The sequence below is a fragment of the Myotis daubentonii genome, chromosome 11 (assembly GCF_963259705.1).
Source record: "Myotis daubentonii chromosome 11, mMyoDau2.1, whole genome shotgun sequence".
In the NCBI taxonomy this organism is placed as follows: Eukaryota; Metazoa; Chordata; class Mammalia; order Chiroptera; family Vespertilionidae; genus Myotis; species Myotis daubentonii.
Window position 1 is genome coordinate 63,741,897 of NC_081850.1, and position 21,892 is coordinate 63,763,788.

Below are 21,892 nucleotides of genomic sequence, written 5' to 3' on the forward strand. Positions count from 1 at the left end.
CAGAAATTCTGAGTTGGTTGTACAACTCACAAGAATAAAATGTAAATCTTCAAAGGTCAGGAATGAGTAGGAATTTTTAAAACAGAGCCATACGCTCATGAGCTGGTTCTGCATTGTCCTGGAGGTAATGAGAGATGATGTGTCCATCTTTACAACCTGCATTCAGACAAATCCTGTTTTGGGTACACTCGTGCACTGCTGGTGGGAATGCAGACTGGTGCAGCTACCATGAAAGACAGTATGGAGTTTCCTCAAAAAGTTAAAAATGGAACTTCCATTTGACCCAGTGATCCCACTTCTAGGAATATATCCCAAGAAACCAGAAACACCAATCAGAAAGAATATATGCATCCCTATGCTCATAGCAGCACAATTCACCATAGCGAAGATCTGGAAACAGCCTAAGTGCCCATCAGCAGATGAGTGGATTAGAAAACTGTGGTACATCTACACAGTGAAATACTATGCTGCTATAAAAAAGAAGGAATTCTTACCATTTGCAACAGCATGGATGGAACTGGAGAGCATTATGCTAAGTGAAATAAGCCAGTCAATGAAATAAAAATACCACGTGACCTCACTCATTTATGGATAATAAAGACCATTATAAACTGATGAACAAAAATAGATACAGTGGCAGAGCAGCATCGAACAGACTGTCAAACTACAGCAGAAAGGCTGGGGAGGGTTGGGGGTTGGAGGGGGGAGGGGTAAGAGATCAACCGAAGGACTTGTATGTATGCATATAAGCATAACCAATGGACACAGACACTGGGGGGTAGGGGAGGCCAGGGGAATGTTGGGGGGGGGGGAAGGAGACATATGTAATACTTTTTGTAATACTTTAAGCAATAAAACAAAATTAAAAAAATAAAAATAAAAAACTGGTTAAGTGTAGAGTACATGTAATCCAAATTAAAATAGATGGATGTTGGAATGTCTTGGGTTCCTGTGGATTGCATTTTCTATTACAACCTTGTTTACCCTTGGAGCTTTAAGACATTAAGACAAAAAAAAATGGGCAAAGTTGAAGCAGGAACCAAGGGAGGGTTCTCAGTCAGCAATACTAGTGGGAAGAGGTGGCTTAAGATCAGTACAAAGTTGAGAGCCCCAGAAGCAGAACAAGAACAAGAACAGAGCCCTTCTAGGCAGAGGGTTATTGTAGGCTTTCCTGCCGCTTAAACAACTTCTCAAAGCAGAACCGTGTGTCAACACTTGGGGGAGGCATTAATGGGGAGTGAGGATGGAAGGACAGCCATTTGGCAAATTTAAGTGGCCTCAAAGCATGAGTGTCCATCACTTATCTGGGCACTTGAGTCTGTCCGTCTACTGCTGTGAAAGGCTTCACCACATACTCTTAGGGCTGACCAGTTCTATTGAAGGCATTTTTAAAAAGAATTTTTGCAAACATATGCAATGCATAAGACAATAAGTAGAGTTCCAAAAGACCAAGATAAATCATATATATATATATATATATATATATATATATATATATATATATATATATATGTATATATCACATACACACACACACATACATGTGAAAATGTCCATAAATATAACTATAAGAGATCAGGACTAATTTCAGAAATATTAGACTTATTAGACTTTGGCTGTCTTCTTTCCTAGAGATGGGATTTCCTTATTGCATCTAGAGAAGTGGAAGCAATAATGTAATGTTTACACATTTGATTTGCTTTTTTCTTTGTTTATGCTGCAGCTCTTAATATGACAAATGCCACAGAGAGAGGTATTTAAAACCCCAGTGTGTGCTGTGCTCTCGGTGATTGCAATTTTAATAAAATTTGCAGTGGTCCTGTTCCCGGCATCAATTCTACTTTTTGATGCCACTAACAGGTTTGATTTGTTGTCATGAGTACCCTGTGTATTTAAAATCCAAACAAACAAAGAAAAAAAGAAGCACAAACCTTTGATATCCCTGGGGGTTATCAAGGGGAAAATTAAATCTGCATGATTAATAGGGTGCATGCTCTAAAAGAAGAGTTTGACCCATGCATTCTGATTTTAGGGGGTATTATGTTGCATTCTCATCTAAGTAGTTCTCTAGTGCTTTTAAGAAACAGTGGTAAAGTGGTCCTTTGGTTGAAGAGTTGTTAGTAAAGGCCTCTAAGGAAAAAAAAGTTATATCATTATTTTAGGACTGAAAAGACAATAGTTCAAATTAAAGACGAGTTAGGCCCTCTTTAATGCAGGTTTAAAGAAAAATGTGTTTCAAAAATTTGTCTTAAATTGTTTAATATAATTGAAATGTTTAATATAATGTTCACATTATATTATTTGAAATGAGAAACTATCTGAAATATGCATATTCTAATTAGGCAAGCTTTTTATTTCCACTTTTTAGGTATTAAAATAAGATGCACAAGTGTAAACATTCACCTAAAAGAAAGTTTTCTTTGTCTTTTTATGCATTAACTCATCCAACAAAGATTCATGGAGTGATTTTGCAGGAAGTGTGCAAGACAAAGAAGGCAAGGCCTTCGCCAGGCTTCATTTCAAAATGTAACTATTTCAATCATGCAAAGATATCCCAGAAAGCTATTAGAACTCTATGGCAAAATGGAATTTGAGTAATATTGCATTCAGTTATTTACTTCAGAAATGACTTTCAAATTTTAATTGGTATATTCATTTCCAGGAATACAAGTTTTCCTGAATATATAAGGCATAATTTTTGGAGGAAGTATAATGTACTGGATAACGTGGGATCTAAACTCTTGAGAACATTACCTGGGTTCCAGAGTCTAGAGTAAACTGTCTAAGTTCAAATCCTGGCTCCACTACTTACAACCTGTGTAACTTCAGGTAGTTTACTCAGTCTCTGTGCCTCAGTTTCCCCACATGTAAAAACGAGGTTAATAATACTCTAACTCAAAGTTATGGAAGGATAAACATATGTTTAAAGCTCTCATAAGAATTCTTGGCAGAGAATTATGATTCAAATAATAGTTATTCGCAATGTTAGTTCTACGGCTAATATAACTTCTGTGCAACAAAAGGAATATTTAAACACTTGTGAAGACAATTACAGTTCTTTAGTCTGTGTGTCATCTTTATCTTTGAGACAGAAGTATTATAAAGTTCAATGGCAAAGACAAAAATTTCATTTAAAGTAGAGTTAAGTCCAGCTGGAGTGGCTCAGTGGTTGAGCATTGACCTATGAGCCAGGAGGTCATGGTTTGATTCCCAGTCAGGGCACATGCCCGGGTTGTGAGCTCCATCCCCAGTGGGGAATGTGCAGGAGGCAGCCAATCAATGATTCTCTTTCATCATTGATGCTTTCCTCTCTCTCCCTCTCCCATCCTCTCTGAAATCAATAAAAATGTACTAAAAAACATAAAGTAGAGTTGGTATTTATTAACCTTGGTCCTGTCAGAAGAACAGCAGTAGACTTCAAATCCGGAATGGACCCTAGACGTCACATAACTCAATCCTTTACTTTGCAGATAAGGAGACTTAAGACCAGAAATATCATTACTTTGCTCAAGTTACAAGGGGCTTGGATGTCCTGATTCCAATGCCAAGATATCTTCCATTAACCCATCCCCATCTTTCCTTTCTCTCTGGTTATGCTGTGTAGATCAGTATTCTGGAGCGTTCGCATGCTTTAGCATCAGATAAACCTGGGTGTTAATCCTGTTTCTGCCACTTACTAGTTATGCGAGTTGGATAATTTACTTAACCTCTGCAAGCCTATTTCCTCATTTGTAAAATGGAGATATCACTTAGAGCATAGAGTTCTTAAACTATCCAGGGCCTACCTGGCAGCTCTTTTGATACACATTGGCTGTTGTCAGTATTGTCGTCTGTTGTGTACATTGTTTAAGAGTTGGAGGCCTTCTACCCAGAGAACTTTGCTGGTTAGGCTTCTCAAATTTCATAAATAGAATGTCAACATTACCAACTGCATCTCTTGCTTCCAAAGAACATAAATCTACCCTCAAGCAGCAATGCTTTGTACCTGCATACTCGGTACTTGTTAGAGATTATAACTTTGCTTTGGCCCCACTGTGACAAGTGATCTAAGAAGCTGTGTGAAGATGGGCCTTTGCTGGGAAACTGCAAAGGGGCTGTTTAGAGCTAACTTGTCCAATAAATAAACAAACAAACAAAGAGTATAACAAAAAAGTGAAGGTGACCTTAGTGCACATCCTGAATTACATCATGTTACTCACCACATAAATAGCTATTTGGCAAAAATCTTGTTGAAAATATTGTTCATTCCATCACTCATTGCTCTGAAGTAAATCTCTATTGAGAATTTGCTTTTAAAAATTTAGTGCCTTGGGGCAGGGGGAGTGGGGATATGGTCTCTTTTGAGAAACTGGCATTTTACTTTACTTCCTGTAATGAGAACTGTTTATTTTCTTTTGCATCATTTTTTGCCTTAGCTGGCATGTATCTCAGAATCCAATTTGAAGCTTAGTCATAGTATGTTATAGTAAACCAACCAGAAGTCTCCTTTTCCCTGATGCTCATGTGTTAATTTCTTTTTGGTATACTCACTTCAAAACTTCTATGGAAAAACGTAGAATTAACAAAGTTGATGGATTAATGGAACTTTTCCTTCAAGGTAGTAGTTCTGAAACATCAGTGCAGATCTTCCTAGAAGGCATAGCTCCAGGATGCATTCCCCAGAGCTTCGGCTCTGATAGGTCTATGTTAAATCCTTTTAACAATTTCCTAAGATCCTTATGCAGGTAGCCTATGAACCACATTTTGAGAAACACTAATTTAAGGATTTCTACTTCGAATGTCTTTATTCAATTGGAGCTTAAAAATTTGAGAAAATTAGCTTATCCATAATTAGTAAGATAAATGTTAGGATAGCTTCAAATTTATTCATTTGTTGAGTACCTACTATATTCCATGTAATGAGTTAATTCCTAAGGATATAGAGATAAGTAATGGGTTGTTTAGTAAGGAAGATAGACATGCAAGAAAGTAATTACAATAATTAAAGTTTAATATATTTGCAATGATATAAGTTTGTATAGGATACACACACAGGACAAGGGAAATAGTGAGAGGTCAGGGGAAGCTTCAGAGATGTGAGGTGCAACGGGGCTTTGATTGATGAATCGCAACCAGCTCACGGTACAGATCCTATCACAAGGAGGAGGGAAAATGCAGGTTTATCATGCAAGCACAGGCTAACACTGACTCATAACCAGGGAGTAAAAGGACTACAGAGTTTGGGAGAGGATCTATAGTGGTGTTATAAAAACCAGAGTGAGTTGCAATTTGACTCACAGACTGACACTGAGATTATACTCTAGAGGCCCGATATACGAAAATTCGAGCAAGAGTAAGCCTTCCTTCTCCCGACTGCCTGCACTGGCTTTCCTCTGGCACCTGGGACCCAGGCTGCTTCCCTCCTCCTGCAGCTCGCAGGCACCCAGGACCCACACTGGCTTCTCTCCAGCCCCGGTTTCATCAGGAAGGACGTCCAAAATGAGGTCCGGAAGATGTCGGGACTAATTAGCATATTATCCTTTTATTATTATAGATGGTATCCTCTTTTGGATATAGTTTTTAAATGGGTATATAACTACTATCTCGTCAGCATGGGAGCCTTCAGTTTAGGCATCTAGAATCCCATCTCAAAGGTCACAGAAATGTTCCCAATTCAAGACACTTTGATAACCAGGATGCTATGGTGTCGCTTAAGATTAAGGTTATGGCTCCTGCTTTTTCCCCCAGCTGAAATTTCTGGTAAGCTATAGTAATAGTAATAATAATTTTATATACATATATATATATATACATATATATATACACACACACACACACATACATACATATATATGTATATGTGTATATATATATATATATATATATAATAAATTTTGGTTTTTAATAAATGTTAGCTTCTTTGACTGCTGTCACAACTCAAGTATCTTCCATTTCATGAGAGCAAGAACAAAATTTTATTTGAAAATAAACTATGGCCCTGGCTGGTTTGGCTCAGTGGATAGAGCATCAGCCTGGGGACTGAAGGGTCCTGGGTTCGATTCCAGTCAGGGGCATGTACCTTGGTTGCGGGCACATCCCCAGTGGGGGGTGTGCGGGAGGCAGCTGATCAATGTTTCTCTCTCATCGATGTTTCTAACTCTCTATCCCTCTCCCTTCCTCTCTGTAAAATCTCAATATATTTTTTTTTTAAAAAAGAAAATAAACTATGATTTTTTTGTTTGTTTTTTGTTTGTCAATCCTCACCTGGGGACACTTTGTCCATTGGTTTTTAGAAAGAGTGAAAGGGAAGGAAGGATGGGGAGAGAGACAGAAAGAGAGAGAAAAAAAAACATTGATGTAAGAGAGACACATCGATTGGTTGCCTCCCACAAACACCCCAGCCAGGGTCAGGGATAGAACCTGCAACCCAGGTATATGTATGGGATTCGAACCCAAGAAACATAGGTGTGCAGGAAGCTGCTCTAACCACTGAGAAACACCAGCCAGGGCAGAAAATTATGATTTTGATAAATGTACCACGATTATATAAGATGTTAATATTTGAGGGAGTTGAATGAAGGATACCTAGAAACTCTCTATTGTATCTTTGCTACTCTTCTGTAAATCTAAAGTTATTTCTAAATAAAAACCTTTCAAAAGGGTAAAATAAGAAAGGTTTCTGTCCTGGTAATTACACAAGCTAGCTTCTCCCATTAAAACCAGGAAAAAAAATGATTCTTTAAAAAAAAATAAAAATAGCGAATCAGAACTGAAGTCCAACTTTTTATCGGCTTATGGTTAAACCACTACTATATTTTCAGAATTATTTTAACAAAAATACTCTTAATAGTTGGCCTATCTACGTCTGAAACTGAAGTAAAAAAAAAACACAAAAAAACACAACTTAACTTCATGTGGCTCGCCTCTGAATTAGCTGGTAAACATTTGGTGCCTGTAGTCATTATTCATCACCGTATTTACAAGCTCGGAAAATGTTATTATGTCAAAGGCCACAGAGACGTTTCCAACCCAAGCCACTTTAGAGGATCGTGATGTCACAGAGACAGGCAAGCCTTCCTTTGAGAAGAGAGTCTCTGTTTGTGCGGGTGCTGTGTATGTTTTCTAAGGGCCTTGCACTGGGACTCCTTCAGAGATGGAGCCACGTGAATAAACCTCCCCAAGCATAGCTCTGCTTCAAAGGGAACAGAAATGTAAACAGCGGGGCACACCAAGATTGACTTTGTTTGCTTTAGCATCCCAGAAGTCAGGGAAAAAAGACCAGGTATTGACTTAGGTTTATTGTTATGTATATCAGATTTTCTTTTAATGATCGGAAAACAAAACAAGATTCAGTTCAGAAACCGTGTACCACAGAGCCTCAATGTGATCACTTTTCAACCACCCCTGGGTCGATTTTTTTTTTTTAGGTAAAAAAAAAAATAAAAACAATTCAAATGACCCTTTTTGTTCTTTGTGATGCTTGTCTTCTAAGAGGAATCTCCAATGTTTAAAAGAGGATGCTAGATGAGACAAATGTAGCCTTTTATGAACTGATTCAAATAATACAGTATTGATTAGCATCCATGTTTTAATAATAGGGCCTGAGGAATGGATTTCTCTTTTTACAGCACATAGATTTGGTATAGAGGTAACAAGAAAACAATGAGGAATTCTGTGGTCTCGTGCTCTGGTGGTCTTGTATTCAGTGCCTGCAGTGGTGCCTTTAAGAGGCTTAGAAAAAGAGAATTACTCTGACATTTCAAAGGTATGTTATCCTAGATGCTTAAGAACAGTGAACAGGCTCACTTGCGGTGAAGACTGACCTTTGCTAAGGAAGCTACAGGCCTGGGACGTGACTCCCCACCATGGCCTGCCCAGTTGGGAATTTCTGATCAGACCATCCTACATGGTCACTCCCAGTCACTGAGCTTGTCAGGGCTGCCATGTGAACCCCCCTGAGCATGTCAGGTTTATTACAGAAGTTTTTTTGCTCCCAGAAATTTTAAGTAATCTTTGCCCTTGCTACTAAAAAAATAAATAAGAACATGCCACTGATTTGGTTGGTGGAGGCAGGAACAGTGCAGACAGAGAAAACTATAAATGGGAAATTATGAGTTCACTTACATTTAAGAGGATTGGGTGTTAAGTGTAGAAATGAGGCCTTCTCACTATGATGCTACATACAATGCTAAAAAATTTTGGCTCGGCACCTGCTGCAAATCTGTCTCAGATTCCCTGTCTGGAAAATGGGCTGAGTAACATCCATTATGTACGATCAGAAGGATATGGTCAGGGTTAAGTGAGATAATATATAATGTGAACAAATATCCATAAACTGTGAAGAACTATGCAATGTATTTGCAGCATTAAAAGTAGCTAACAATAGCATTGCTATTTTATAATTATAAACATATGTTGCAGTTAGCTTATCACTAATTTGAAGAAAGGTCTAAATTGACATGAATAAACCTTCCCAGAAAGAAAAAAGAGTTTCGTGCGAAATCTGTATCTGAAACGGTTATATTAAACCTTTTAGAACAATTCATGTCTCTTTTCTATAATTTTTTAATGTAATAAATTCTCAGTTCTGTATACCCAAGTTAGACATTTTTTACATTTTCTTTGTAGCTTGCTTCACCCGCAGTTTCCTAGCAGATAGTGAATTCATCCTCTGTGCTCTCAGCAGCCTCTGAGAGCTGAAACAGAGGGAATCTCTGCTGGTGACAGGCCCTGTTTTGCAGAAACCCCTAATCCTCTGTTTACCACAACATGAGTCTATTGCCATAGAAATGATAGCTGAGATCCCAGCTTCAACATCACTGACTTCACAGAAGGGCCTTGTAAGAGGAGAAGCCACGCTAACAGGAAGAAAAGCATTTTGTAAGAGCAGAGTAGGGAGTCTGTTACCTTGAAAGAGAAGGTAATTGTCAACATAAATAAAAATGCATGAGTGAGCTATGTTGTTGGTATGCTGTGGTTTACTTCCTGTGTAGTACTGCCTGGCTAACAGCAATCATTTGAAATTTTATATCATGTAGTAGTTAGCTTTGAAAAGGTCAGCCTTTCCCTGGATTGCATTTGTATTTTTATTGAAATAAGAAACAAGCAGATTCTAATTGCTCTTGTTGCACAACTGATATTCCCTTTTCATGATGTGTTGTTTTGTTTGTTTTGTCTTATTTTTATTAATAGAAGAAACTGAACCTGAGCAAGATAATAAAGGTATTTTTTTTTATTTCTGTACTGCTTCTTTTAAAATGTATGGTTCCATTCAATTGTTTATTTCTGCTGACCTCATTAACAACTCTAAGTGCCTTATTTTGTAATGAAATAACCAATGGTGTATGAGGAATATTAAGTCAGCATTTAACAGTGTTATTAGATGGGCTAATCTATTATATAATGTACTTAGTGACTATTTTATTAAGAAAAGATGGAGTCAACAGAAATTTTAAACTTGGTATTCCAAACTCTGAAAATGCAGACAAAGCGAAATGAGATAAATCAGCAGGAGACTATCAGTCTCACACAGGATGGAATGAAAAGTAACCTTTTGACTGAGGAGGGGGAGGGTGTTAAAATTTTTGAAGAAATGTAGAAGTGTCAAGGTGCCTGCTGGAGTTTTTACTGTTATTATCATAAGAAGACAAGTATTATGCAATTGCTCCAAACCAATTAAACAAATTAATTTTCAATTTTATATAGTGCAAAATAGCTGAAAATCAAGTTTGTTTAGGAAAAAAAAAACAAAAAACACCTATCCTAGAACAAGTTTTCCTATGACCAACATTAGGCTGGTATTATTTGAAACAGCACCTCTGTATCATAGTAACTCAAATATGGTATTTGAGCTGTGTCCCTATTTCTAAACATCAGGATGCTTACACCTAAATTTAGATAAAATCATTTAACCTGCTCCTGTGTAATTTTTTTCAGTTTAGTTTTATTTGTGTTTGCTTGCAATTTACTCCTATCAGCCACTTTTAATTTAAATCAAGTAACCTTAAAAACTTCTGTAAGGGAAACTAGAAAATTATAAAGAACAAGAGGAAATAAAATCCATGAGAGCTCATTGTGTCCTCTGAAATAATTGCTCAAACAGCATTTATATGGGACCGCATTCCAATGGTCTTATTCTCTTACCAGAAAAAGTGAGATAATTCATCTCAAGCCAAACCGCTCATTAATTTCAGACTTCATTTGGATCCCCTGCCCATTGGGCTTTCCGCTGCACCAAAGTGCAGTTTCAAAGTGAATAATGGCTGAATCTCCTGATTACAAGTTCAGATTGTAACAGTGATAATAATAAAACTCATGTATTTGAAAGTGCTTTGAAAAATGGAGAGACAGACAGAGAAAGCGAGAGGAAAATGATACAGTTCTATTATAAAGGCCTTTAATCACTGGCTACTTAAGCCCAATTTTGAATATGAGATTCCCAACCTGCAGTCAGCACCGTAAACTTAGCCAGGAGAAATTAAAGGCCCAAACTCATGACTACATATCATGAGAGAAAATGCAGGGATAAATATTGCCCACGTCTATTTCCCATATTGCCGATGAACAATAGGAAAGGAAGTGGGCAAGAGCTCACAGTGAATTGAAGAATGATGGACAACTCTATTGAAAGAAGACTGGATCATTTCTTTCTTTAAAAATCCATATCAAAACAGTTGTAGACATATTCCAAATTACTAAGTCTTGTCATACCCCTTCTATTAAGCAGCTTCTATATGTAACAAAACATTTTTATATTGTCTTTCATGCAAATAAAATACAAGTAGGAATAGTCAATGGATATTTTACTTGATATGAAACATATCACATTACTTTGAAAATAAATGACCTCAAATGTAATTTCAATTTGTGGCTACCACTAAAATAATGGGAGTTTATTATTGAACTATGTCTATGTTTATTATTACAGGTGTAATATTATCCAAGGAGGTTAGGCTGGCATTTATTTTTAATTGCAACTGGCTTTACTCTTTTCAGTGTTTGATAAATGTGGTGCAATTCCTTTTACCCAACTTTCACCTTTTGTGCTTAGGACAGATGGGTAATAAAAATATCAGTGTTATTGCTGATAAAACTGGATTGAAAAATAAAGCTTTCTATTCCCTCACCCAAGAATTAGACTAACATAACTTCTGTTTCTTCATCTTCCTCAGCTCTTCTCCACTCTCCCACCCTTCACCCTAAGTTGTAGGATGGAGAACCCCTGACCTGGGGAACTTACCTGCTGCACGTTAACCCCATACCTTCTTGTTTGCAGGGCAGCTGGGAGAATGATGGCCCAGAGAGGGTTGAGATACTCATAGAATGCACAATCCCTTTCCCCAGTCTCACCAATCAGAGGAGTAACTCATTCATTCAGTCATTCATTCATTTAACAAATATTTATGAGTGCCTACCATATACCATGCAGGATTCTGGATCATCTACCTATCTATCTATCTATCTATCTATCTATCTATCTATCTATCTATCTATCAATCATATGTCTATCAATCAGCCTGTATAAATGAACAAAGCATGCTCTGCCCTTTGTGATGCCTACATTCCAGGGAAAGAGACAGCCAAAAAACAAACAAGTCAATAGTTAAGGTATGATGATAAATGCTATGACAAAACATAAACAAGGGTAAGGCAAATGATCCAGAAAGCATTATGATAAGGAGACATTTGAGTTGAAACCCAATAGACATTTGTAACCTTCTTTGAGGGAGGGAAACTGGTAGGAAGGATGGAAACTATCTTTCAATCCTGAAAAAAGGGAGCAAGTTTCCATTTTATCTTTGGCAAGAATGTGGGAGTGCAGAAGCAACCACCTTCCCTTTAATTCCTGATTTTTTTTCCTCTTAACTCACTTGACTTAACAACCAAATTCATGGTTCGCCAAGGGTATATCTACCCCCTTGGACAAGGAGACTTGCAGGTTGTCAGCACAGTCTCATATTCATGAAGCCGCATGCAATGCCAGTAGTGATCCTTTGCGATCTTCTTGTGTCCCACTGGACCTCCCAGAAGGTTCTAATATGAGACAGAGCAGTATATTAATTAAGTTAACTCTAAGGCCACATTGAACTCCAGAATGATGATTGACTATTTTATTTACAATCTCACACTATGCTTAGCTGTGTTGTGTAATATGGATCATCAGAGGTTTTGCAATGAACCCCAATGATATTCCAAATAATGTAATACCAATCAAAAGAGAAAAAAAAAGGAGCTGTAAATTGCAACAAAATAAACACTCCCTTATTACTAAATTTCCAAGAAGAATTTAAAGTCCTCAAGTGAAAACTCTTGCCTTTATAAATTAAATAGAAAGTAATCTACATTTCATCCTGACCCAATTTCTTATCCTTCTCATTTTCAGCTCACAGGCTCTGATTCAGGTTCAAGAGGACAGTCAGTGGTATTTGCTGCTGCTGTCACACTTTTACAGCACCTATGGGATTGAAGTAATCCCATTACAAGCTATTCAAAGAGCCTTCTTTTTACAGATTCTCAGAGGCAATGGGACCCACAAAATGATCATTTCAGTAGTCTCGCACTCAAAAAATGTATGACACACAAGGATAGCCCCAACACCTACAAGAGTTACTTCAGCCAAATGATGAATGTGGACTCAAGTATGTTATATAGTCTAGGTCTCCATCATTGTTGCCAGAAAACATTAGAAAAAACAAGATTACCTGGGTTCACCCTTGCTAGGATGCCAGCCAGCCTATGGTAGTTGTCAAGGGCTCACAACTTGAGCTAAATTGGGAGAAATCTCCTATTAGGTGCTCAGATGAGGTATCATGTTAGTCACTCTGGAGGAAATATACCCTGCCTCCTGGCTGGCTTGTGTTCTTGAGAAACTTAGAATGTCCAAGGGGAACAGCCTCTGTCATATAGTCGTGATTGATACTTCTGTGGACCCATGCAGCATAATTACAACCTTTTATTTACCATTTCACCATTGAGCCTTGTTGTTCTGAAACTTCAATGGAGGTGCCACCTTCACTCCCTCTTTTTTTAATGTGTTTTATTGATTTCAGAGATAGGAAGAGGGAGAGAGGGGCAGAAGCATCAATGATGAGAAAGAATCATTGATTGGCTGCCTCCTGCATTCTGTAAAAACCACTCCAGCTTGACCACTTCATATGGAAGAGGTACTCACCACCTCCTGTTTTCCTAACAGTTTTTGCCAGAATCCTGCGGGCTCCTGAATCCCACAATGTCACCTTTGGCTCCTTTGTGACCCTGCGTTGTACGGCAACAGGCATCCCTGTCCCCACCATCACCTGGATTGAGAACGGAAATGCTGTGAGTGCCATCTGTGTGGGGACTTGTCTGGGAAGTCTCACTGGTGGTGCATTTCAGTGTATACCACATATAGGGGTTGGCAAAAGTTGGTTTCCAGTTGAGTACCTGAAACATGGTTTATCCTTGTATTATGATTCATTAATTATCATATTATGTTCTATACACAAAAGTGCAGAGCTCCTTTTATCCGTCCCGGTATTGGTAGTTACCCTGATATCTGTCATGGGTCTCACCTGCACCTCTCTTTTCAAAGCCTTCCGGTATTTTCATGCTAGAAGTCACTGCCATAGAAATTAAACACCATGGGTTTACTTCTTTCCTTGTATCATGGGGTACAGTAGATAATCAAATTCTTTCTTTATGCCTTTGTGTAAAAGGGAAGTGTTAACAATTCCTTCCCACACAAGTAAAATAATTTTCACAAAACTCATCATTTAAGCCTGGCTGGTATGGCTCGGATGGTTGAGCATCAACCTAGAGACCTGGAGGTCGCAGTTCAATTCCTGGTCAAGGCACATGCCCGGGTTGTGGGCTCCATCCCCAGTAGGGGGCGTGCAGGAAGCAGTTGATCAATGATTCCCTCGCATCTTTGATGTTTCAATCTATTTCTCCCTCTCCCTTCCTCTCTGAAATCAATAAAAATATATTTTTAAAAATTCATCACTTAGAATCAGTTCACTGCTAGAATCTACTCATTCATTATTCCCCCATTTCCTAACTGCTATTTATGACTTGAACACATTCGGGGTAGGAAGGAGAGAGGAGCAGTCCTGAGAGTGGAAATTGTCTACTTTTAAATTTGCTTTACAACTCTGTGCCTGACAAGTGTTTACTGACTCTTCAGAAATCAGGGAATATTCAAGATGACGACAGTGATGCATTTTCCTCAGGATCACTATCTCCTTCTTATCCCCCAATTTGTTAATTGATGGGGAGTCTCTCTGAAGAATTGAAAATAACTCCAACTCAGATCTTCTACAAATCTTTTCATGTACAAACTTGTGGGTCCAGACCATTGAACAGAGCTACTACCTCTTTGCTCCCTCCATTGAAGCTGCTAGGTAGCCTGGCTTTGCCTCTTAGATTTTACAGATGGGAATTAGACACCTGTCTGCTGTGTCAAGAAACTGCAGGTGTGTCAGGGTCCCCAAGATCACCTTCAAGTTTGATGATTCACTAAAAAGACAGAACCCAGATAAGCTGTTATACTTATGGTTCTAGTTTATTACAATGAAAGGAATCAGGCTAAAATCAGTAAATTAATTAGTTGTCCTCTCTCAGTGGAGTAGCATGGAGAGTGCTTAATGGTCCCAGCAATGGTGTATGACAACATGTACAAATTATCATACTAGGGAAGCTCACTCAAACCTTGGTGTCCAGAGTTTCTACTGAGGCTTAGTTACGGATGCATGGAGGGCTCACAGGACTGATTTTAACTATTTCCAGCCCCTCCAAAGGTCGAACTGATAGAGCATAACCTAAGGTCCTTGGTGAACAATTTACATTGTTAACATGAACTATCTGGCTTGGCCCCAGGTCTCAGGTACACAAAAACATGCTTATCAGACAAGATATTCCAAGGGATAAGGTTATCTCTCAGGAGCCAGTCAAAGGCCAGTTTTTTCTTTCTATGGTGCAGGGTTTGAGCATATCAAGCCCATTGATTAACTCTTTACTACACAGCAGGGGACATATATCAACTCTCTAGGTGGTCCTATTGAGGACCCTCTTTCATGCCTAAAGGAGATGGAGTGAGGATGGCTCTCAATATAGCTCAACAACTCAAACCTTGATCGCTCTTCTAAGGGGTTCTCAGCTATTTTCATGTTCATGTTTTGAGGCAGTCTCAGTCTAACTTTTTAGTATTTTGGCCACAGTGTCCATATATTATCATATTACAATAAACTAATGATAGCATTTTAAAGCCAAAGGAATGTTCCAAATGAGGGGTGGGGGGAGAGAGAGAAAAAAAGGAGAGGAAGAAAAGAGAAGAAGTAGGCCACTAGATATGGAAAAAAAGAAGAAGAGGAAAAGGGGAGAGATGTGTGTGGAAACAGTCTGTCAGTGAATGAAATTTGGGTGGATGTTGTAAATCAGGAAGAGCATACGACATTCTAAGGCCTCCCCATCTAATGAAGAATGTCATTGTGCCTATAGTACCCTCTAAAGAAGGGGTCCTCAAACTATGGCCTGCGGGTCACATGCAAATACAAATATTGTATTTGTTCCCGTTTTGTTTTTTTACTTCAAAATATGTGCAGTGTGCATAGGAATTTGTTCATAGTTGTTTTTTTTTAAACTATAGTCCGGCCCTCCAACGGTCTGGGGGACAGTGAACTGGCCCCCTGTTTAAAAAGTTTGACGACCCCTGCTCTAAAGCTTTTAATTCATTTATTATATTTATTTTCACTATTGTTTCTGCTGAAGGGCTTTTTGTTCTTTTCTGATACTTGAAAAAACCCACCTTTCTCATAATTTGTTATTAAAATCGGTTCATCTTATCGAATTGTCTACCAAACACTTACCTCTTCACAATAAATTAATAAATGGATGTCATTTTATAAGCTTGTAACTTGAAGTATGCTGGAATAAGAATGAGGTGGGGAGTTAAAAGACCTAAGTTGTAAATGCTCCTCTCCAGTTAATGAAATTTTAGGGGAGTCCATTTACCTCTCAGAAATTGATTTGCCCATGTCTACAATGACAGAGATGTCAAGTGTCTGGAGAAGGTGATCTCCAATATGACATCAGAGCTAACAGTCTCTAATTTTGCTAAATTATAATAAAGTAACCAATAGTCCTGTTCTTCTTTAGCTTTCCAATTAAATCTTGTGTCATTTAAAATTTGAATCTTACTTGGCAATATGTTTTGTGGCTTTTCCATGGAAGCTATTATAGTTGTCTTAAGTGTCTCAAGTCACTAATGATAGGTGGAAGAAAACTGGGGGGCTGACAACATGACTTGACTAATTTGTCTAACTCCCTGGAAACAGTAATAAAGAAAAGCTATATGCTTTAAAAATAATCCAGTGTTTTCAAAAGGCTCTATTAGTTTAGAACTGGGCAATGTATGATTCTATCTTTTGGAGTTCAGAGTAATAAAAACGTTGGGTGGTTTCAGTTAGTTTTGGTCTTATTGAGACCCCAACTTAACCCTTTAAGATGTGATTCACAAAAAGCAGAAGGCAAAATAGACCCATTACCCCAGATTCTAAAACAGAAATAAAACAAACTAATAGTGACTCTCTCCCAGGAAGAAAGCAAAGTACATCTGTAGTTCTCAGGGTCAGAGAGAAGCAATGCTCTTACAGCCAAGCTTTGTTCTTGGTGATACACTCCAAATCCAAATGGAAATCGAGATGACTGCCTGTGCTGATGCAAATCACAGGAAACGGAGACAATTTCAGACATTAAATGTGGTACAAGTAGCAAACCAGAAAGTCTGTTAAGGAGAACAGGAAAGAGCTCACAGCCCTGCTATCATTTTGGGTTTACTGAATGAAGATGAATGCAGACCTGGGAGCTATTCGGCATAGGATAAAGAAAACAGTTTGAACTGTGGCTCCTTCCTAACTACAAGTCAGTGAACTAACTTCGCTAACACACTACTACACACTACTAAGTACAACGGGTCCTCTAAAAGATGTGGATGCTCCTTTTCTCCCCCTCAGTGAACACACCAATAAACTAACACTCCGAACAGTTAGAGCCAAAGAACAAGAAAAAGGCAGCAACATGCCCCAAAGTGTTCATGAATTATTTTGCTTTCTTCCTGTGGATACGGCACTTATTTTTCATGAAAATTTGTAGTCTTAGATGAACTGCAGAGTGAGCTGTAATATTCCTCTTGTTTTACAACATTAGAAATAATAATTTGATGTGGAGGAGAGCTTTTCTAAAAGAAAATATCCTTGTATTGTGATAACCAGATTTATTTCAAGTTATACCTATAGTAATATCTATTATTTTGGCATTCAATAAAAAAATGTAGAAAAACTGCATGCTGTCTTGCTTTGTTCAATATAGTTCCTAAAATATTTTAAAAGTTGAACCATTTTAATTTATTAGAAGAATGTTATCAAACAAATAGCCAAATCATCTGCATTGAATTGTGTTTGTAAATTTTCTTAAAGAGAGGCTCACCTATATATTACACATATTTTTAAGAGGCAGAATGTTAGGTTCAGTGTACGTGAGCTTTGAAGTCATCTTATCCTATTAGCTGTTTAAATAAAAATAACTACATATATCAATTTTTTGTGGAATATTTTAGCAGCCAGATTGAAAGAGGCCAATGTTTATGGCTATGCTGATCAGAAAAAATATGGACATTTTCTCAGACTATTATTCCTTTTTCTGTGATGCATAGATAGGGATTATTACAAGTCCCTGAACCTGTATCTCCTGGATCACACAGAACAGCTCAGTGAGTTAATCCCAGCTAGCTCGAACTATTTGCAGGACAAGGCCAGTGAGGCCAGAATACCTTACAAAGGTCTTCCTATGCTAAATTCAAAGCATGATGAAGTTAAGAGATTATCTAGCACTGTGGATGGATTATCTCAAAACAACATTATTAACATATTAATGACATATTTAAAATATCCCACAGGTCTTCTAACCACCTTGCCACCTTCCAAAACGGATGAGGAATATCCAGCCTGTGGGCCATACAAGGCCTGCGAAATCATTTCGTTTCGCCTTGCTAAGGCATTAGGGGCAAGTTAATGAAATGTTTGAACACATAGAGCAGGCTAATTTTTAAGTTGATAATTTTGTATAGCCCCAAAATGATGTTGTAAATATCCAAATGGACCTTGGCAGAAAAAAGGTTCCCCACCCCTGTTCTAAAAGATTTCTCAGGTGTGAACCTCTATGCCTTATTAATAAAGCTTCCTGTTTGCCTTCTTTTGAGGTCACTATCTCAGAAAGCAAACACCACACACTGAGCAGAAAGCTATTTATCCAGCTCCTTCAGGTTGGCCTGCCTGGGTGACTTGGAGAAAATAACGTATTTACTGTAAACACCAGATACAGTCACCTCAATGAAGGTCTTGGTTTTGCCCAGGCAAATGTCGGTCAACACTCACAGTAAAAATCTGAACTCATCCCTTTGATCTTTTAAACCTGAAGGGCAGAAAGATCAAAATGGAGGGCAGAGGGTTGTTTATATTTTTATGTCATCAAAAATACTAAACTGTTGGTCAGGATGATCCATGAAGAAAGAAAAACAAATTCAAACTATGACTAACAAGGCCCGCTGTGCATGAGTCACAAACTGGATCAGCCGGGCCTCTGCAAACAGGAGGAAAAGCATTTAGGAGCTACTCATGATCAAGCAAGGACCTCATAACTCCGTTTATTCGCTGAGCTATTTCAATACCTGGATGAAATCCAGCAGAGAGGTCAGGCAGTTTAAAAATCACTTATTTTCCCTACCAAGAATGTTTTCAGTGACCTTGAGGAGATGTTAGAAATGACTTTCTTAGGTGTGAACATGAAAATAGTTGGAATTTAGACAGCACAGGGGGCACGGGGGGTTACTCATTTCAGAGTTGTTTTCAAGGCATTGTACTTCTTGAAAGAAAAGACTAGTTTTGCAGAGGAAGGTAACTTTCTACAGATTTCACTTCTACAAACTATAAAGGGATTATATTTACAGACAAGACATCCTTGTAGCATACCCCATGGTGACTGAGCACAGAGGTCTTCAGCTTTTCTCTCATTGTTGCTTTGTATTAAAGTATAGGGAGTCTACCCCCCACTTTTATAATTAAAAACAAAAACAAAAATTTAGGGAGAGACTAAAAATGTATTTCAAGTTGTTCAGTCCTTTTGATCTAAGTTGGACACTCAAATTCATAAGAAGTTACACTTCTGATAAATACAACAATGAATTTTATTTGAATTCCCAACTGAGTATATGTCTCTTAAAGATATTTTTCTCTCTACCTTATTAATTTCTCATAGAGTCCAGTCTGCTTATCTGGGGAAAATGCCACAATACTTGATCTGACCTGGGAAGTTTCCCCAGTTAAGGTAAATTAATGTTCACATAAATAGTTTTTATCATAAGGATGGACTCTAATAATGCAAGCAGAGAATAAAAAGACAAAGAAATTAACAAGGCAAACTTCACTGCCTGATTGCTACAGAGCAGCGGTTCTCAACCTGTGGGTCGCGACCCTTTGGGGGTCGAATGACCTTTTCACAGGGGTCACCTAAGACCATCAGAAAACACATATATAAAAACATATTGTTTTTGTGATTAATCACTATGCTTTAATTATGTTCAATTTGTAACAATGAAATTGGGGTCACCACAACATGAGGAACTGTATTAAAAGGTCGCGGCATTAGGAAGGTTGAGAACCACTGCTATAGAGTGCTTGGTTCCAGGGCCAGCCAGCCACCCAGCTGCAGAAGGAAGAAAGTTGGTTTCAACCCAGGGCTTCCTTCCCCCTTGCTATAGTCTACAATCCTCCCTCAGGCAAAACAGTAAAATAACTGGCTCCAAATTTCTCATTCCCAGCCTCATTCCCTTCTACTGGGCAGAGAAGCCCATGGAACCCATCTCCACCCTCCAAGATAATGTCAAGGCAAACCAAAGCCTTAGTTGTCATTCCATTCAAATTTCCCTCAAACTGGCATTCCCCCTCACATAAGCTGTGATAATTTAAAAAATAATTATTAAAAAAGATAGCATAGAGCTGAAAAAAAGGGGTAAATCACCATTTTTTTTAAAAATGCCGCCACCTTAACAATGACATTCAAGTCAGATATTTGTTTTGTTCATGGTTGGTTGATCTGTGGAGATCATTGCTGTTACTGTTCTTGTTTTCTAATGACTCATTTGTTCTCACTTGGAGGACTAGGGAAGGCACTGTAAGAGTGAGGAAAAGCACAGGATTTGGGGTCAAACTAGGGTACAAATTCTAACTCTGCAACATAATAGGAAGCACTGGGCAGTGACAACCACAGAGTTGGAATGATGATGACTAATAAATAAGCACTTATGTATATTAAACTGTCAATTATGTGCTAATACTGCATTGATAGCCTGCCTCTTCCAAGACATTTGATTTTCTGATTTAAGTTGTATGGCATGATGTATGTCATGCCTCAGAAACAGAATCAGCTGCACAAACATTCTTCTGGTAACCATCCAGCTATCCAGTGTATATGTGTGGGGAACTGAACAGGAGTTATGAAAATAAGTATTCAACCTCTCTCTCATTCTTAATTACCTCTTATCTTCAAAAGATAGATAGTGCATCTTGGGGAATCCACACCATATATCTTTCCTTCATTACATTAGTTATCTATTGCTGTATCACAACCATCCAAAGCTCAGTGGCTTAAAACAATAACCATTCATAAATGCTCAGGAATCTGTGAGTCAACTGGGTAGTTTTGTTCATTTGGATCAGGACTGCTTGATCTTGGTCTAGAATGGCTTTATCATATATTGGGCGGTTATTGTTGGCTCCAAGCTGGAACAGTGGGAATAACTGGGCCATATGTACCTCATCCTCTAGCAGGCTAGCTCTGGCTTGTTCACAGAAGGTCACAGGTTCCAAGAGCAACAAGATAGCAAGCCACAATGTGCAAGAACTTTATAAAACTCTGTGTCTTTTTAAATCATGTCACAAGACCAATCTATACTCAAAGATGCTGCCTTTTGAGGGAAAAGCTACAAAGTCACATTAAAGGTCATGGACATACAGACAGAAAAGACTATATTTTTGCAATCTACTACATGCCATTTGATCATAATCCTAATCCATTTTCTTTCACATCTACTAATATAGGAAGTTAGGAAATATTTTACCTAATTCTATGTGGTTTTTTTCTCCTTACTCCATCAGGTTTCTTCTGGGTCCATTCAAGAAAGTGTGAAAGACCGAGTGATTGACTCAAGACTGCAGCTGTTTATCACCAAGCCTGGACTCTACACATGCATAGCTACTAATAAGCATGGAGAGAAATTCACTACTTCAAAGGCTGCAGCCACTGTCAGTATAGGAGGTAAGGTGGGTTTTCACAATCGCTTGCTCCAGGAGGGGAGAAGAGTTGGCTCCATTCCACAAATATTTCATACTGGGAAAAATCTTTTATGTATTTTACTCCAGTCACCTTTGGCTTATTTTTATCCTCCATGTAGACACTCCATAATTGTTAATTTGATGATGTATTGCCTCAAAAACTTTATCCTCAGATATCTACTCAAGTGATGGGTAACAGCTTTCAAAAGCTTCCTTCCTTCCTTCCTCCCTTCCTCCCTCCCTCCCTTCCTTCCGTCCTTCTTTTCCTCTTTTTGTCCCTTTCTTCCTCCCTTCTTCCCTTCTTTCTTCCTTTTCTTTTTTCCTTTCATTCTTTTTATCTTTCCTTTTCCATCTTTTCTCTCCTTCCCCTTCTCTCGCTCTCTTTTCCCTTTCTCCTCTTTCTTTCTTTTGGGTTTATCAAACTTTCCAAGGCTCTCAAAGAGTAAGTTGGCAGGTATATACCATGGCTGTGACAATTTCTTCATGGCTATTTCTTGAGGGCATTTTTGCTTAGGAGTATGTGACCTATCTTGTGGTCTTTCCCTTTCCTG

General features: G+C 38.2%; 1 protein-coding gene across 3 annotated transcripts in view; it reads left to right on the forward strand.

Moving 5' to 3' along the window:
* MUSK (muscle associated receptor tyrosine kinase) overlaps positions 1 to 21,892 on the forward strand; it is a 70,608-nt gene that overhangs the window by 18,628 nt on the left and 30,088 nt on the right. Inside the window, exons 6-9 of one of the 3 annotated variants that reach the window (XM_059657622.1) lie at positions 1,724 to 1,753; positions 9,172 to 9,201; positions 13,172 to 13,296; positions 21,165 to 21,324. In XM_059657622.1, the coding sequence (XP_059513605.1) occupies positions 1,724 to 1,753; positions 9,172 to 9,201; positions 13,172 to 13,296; positions 21,165 to 21,324 (345 nt within the window). The remainder of the gene's footprint in view (positions 1 to 1,723; positions 1,754 to 9,171; positions 9,202 to 13,171; positions 13,297 to 21,164; positions 21,325 to 21,892) is intronic. The other 2 variants (XM_059657623.1, XM_059657624.1) reach the window with 2 other exon arrangements.